This window comes from Myotis brandtii, unplaced genomic scaffold, assembly GCF_000412655.1.
Source record: "Myotis brandtii unplaced genomic scaffold, ASM41265v1 scaffold2212, whole genome shotgun sequence".
Classification (NCBI taxonomy): domain Eukaryota; kingdom Metazoa; phylum Chordata; class Mammalia; order Chiroptera; family Vespertilionidae; genus Myotis; species Myotis brandtii.
The window spans coordinates 41,251-41,759 of record NW_005358293.1 but is presented as its reverse complement, the minus strand read 5'-3'; the positions used below and the strand labels follow the sequence as shown (position 1 = coordinate 41,759).

Genomic DNA, 509 nt, shown 5'->3' with positions numbered 1-509 from the left:
CACGGGGCTGTGGCGCACGGGGGCGCCGGTTTCTTTTCAGGGGGCTCCTCGGGGGGCCCGTACAGCTGCTCCTCTGCGCCCTGGTGCCCGCCTTCCTTCATCTTTTCCAGGAGGCCCTTGGCCTCCTCCAACACGCGGCTCTCCACCTGCTGCCTCTCCAAGGCGGATAGAAACGGGAGCTTCTTGTAGCGCGGGTCCAAGAAGGTGGCCACGTTGAGGAACATGTCCACCTCGGGCGCATCCTGGTAGGTGCGCGCCAGCTCCTGGGCGATGAGCTCCTTGGCCAGGCTGACCTCCTTGGAGTCCAGCTCTTGGGCGCTGAGCGTGGTGTTGAGCAGCATGTGCAAGAGAGGCTTGACCATGCTGATGGTGGGGTACCTGGAGGCGCACAGCATGTCGGCCACCTGCTTGAAAGGCTGCAGGAGGCCCGCGAGCGCCTCGATGCCGGCCCACTCGGCCGCGTCCAGCACGAGGTGGTGGCTGTTGCTGTCTTCCACCAGCACGGGGGC

General features: G+C 66.0%; 1 protein-coding gene across 1 annotated transcript in view; it reads right to left on the bottom strand.

Annotated features, from left to right (window-relative positions):
* Positions 1 to 509, bottom strand: part of LOC102262896 (zinc finger BED domain-containing protein 1) — a 2,803-nt gene that overhangs the window by 690 nt on the left and 1,604 nt on the right. The window contains 1 exon segment of the mRNA XM_014539623.1: positions 1 to 507. Within this exon segment, the coding sequence (XP_014395109.1) occupies positions 1 to 507 (507 nt within the window).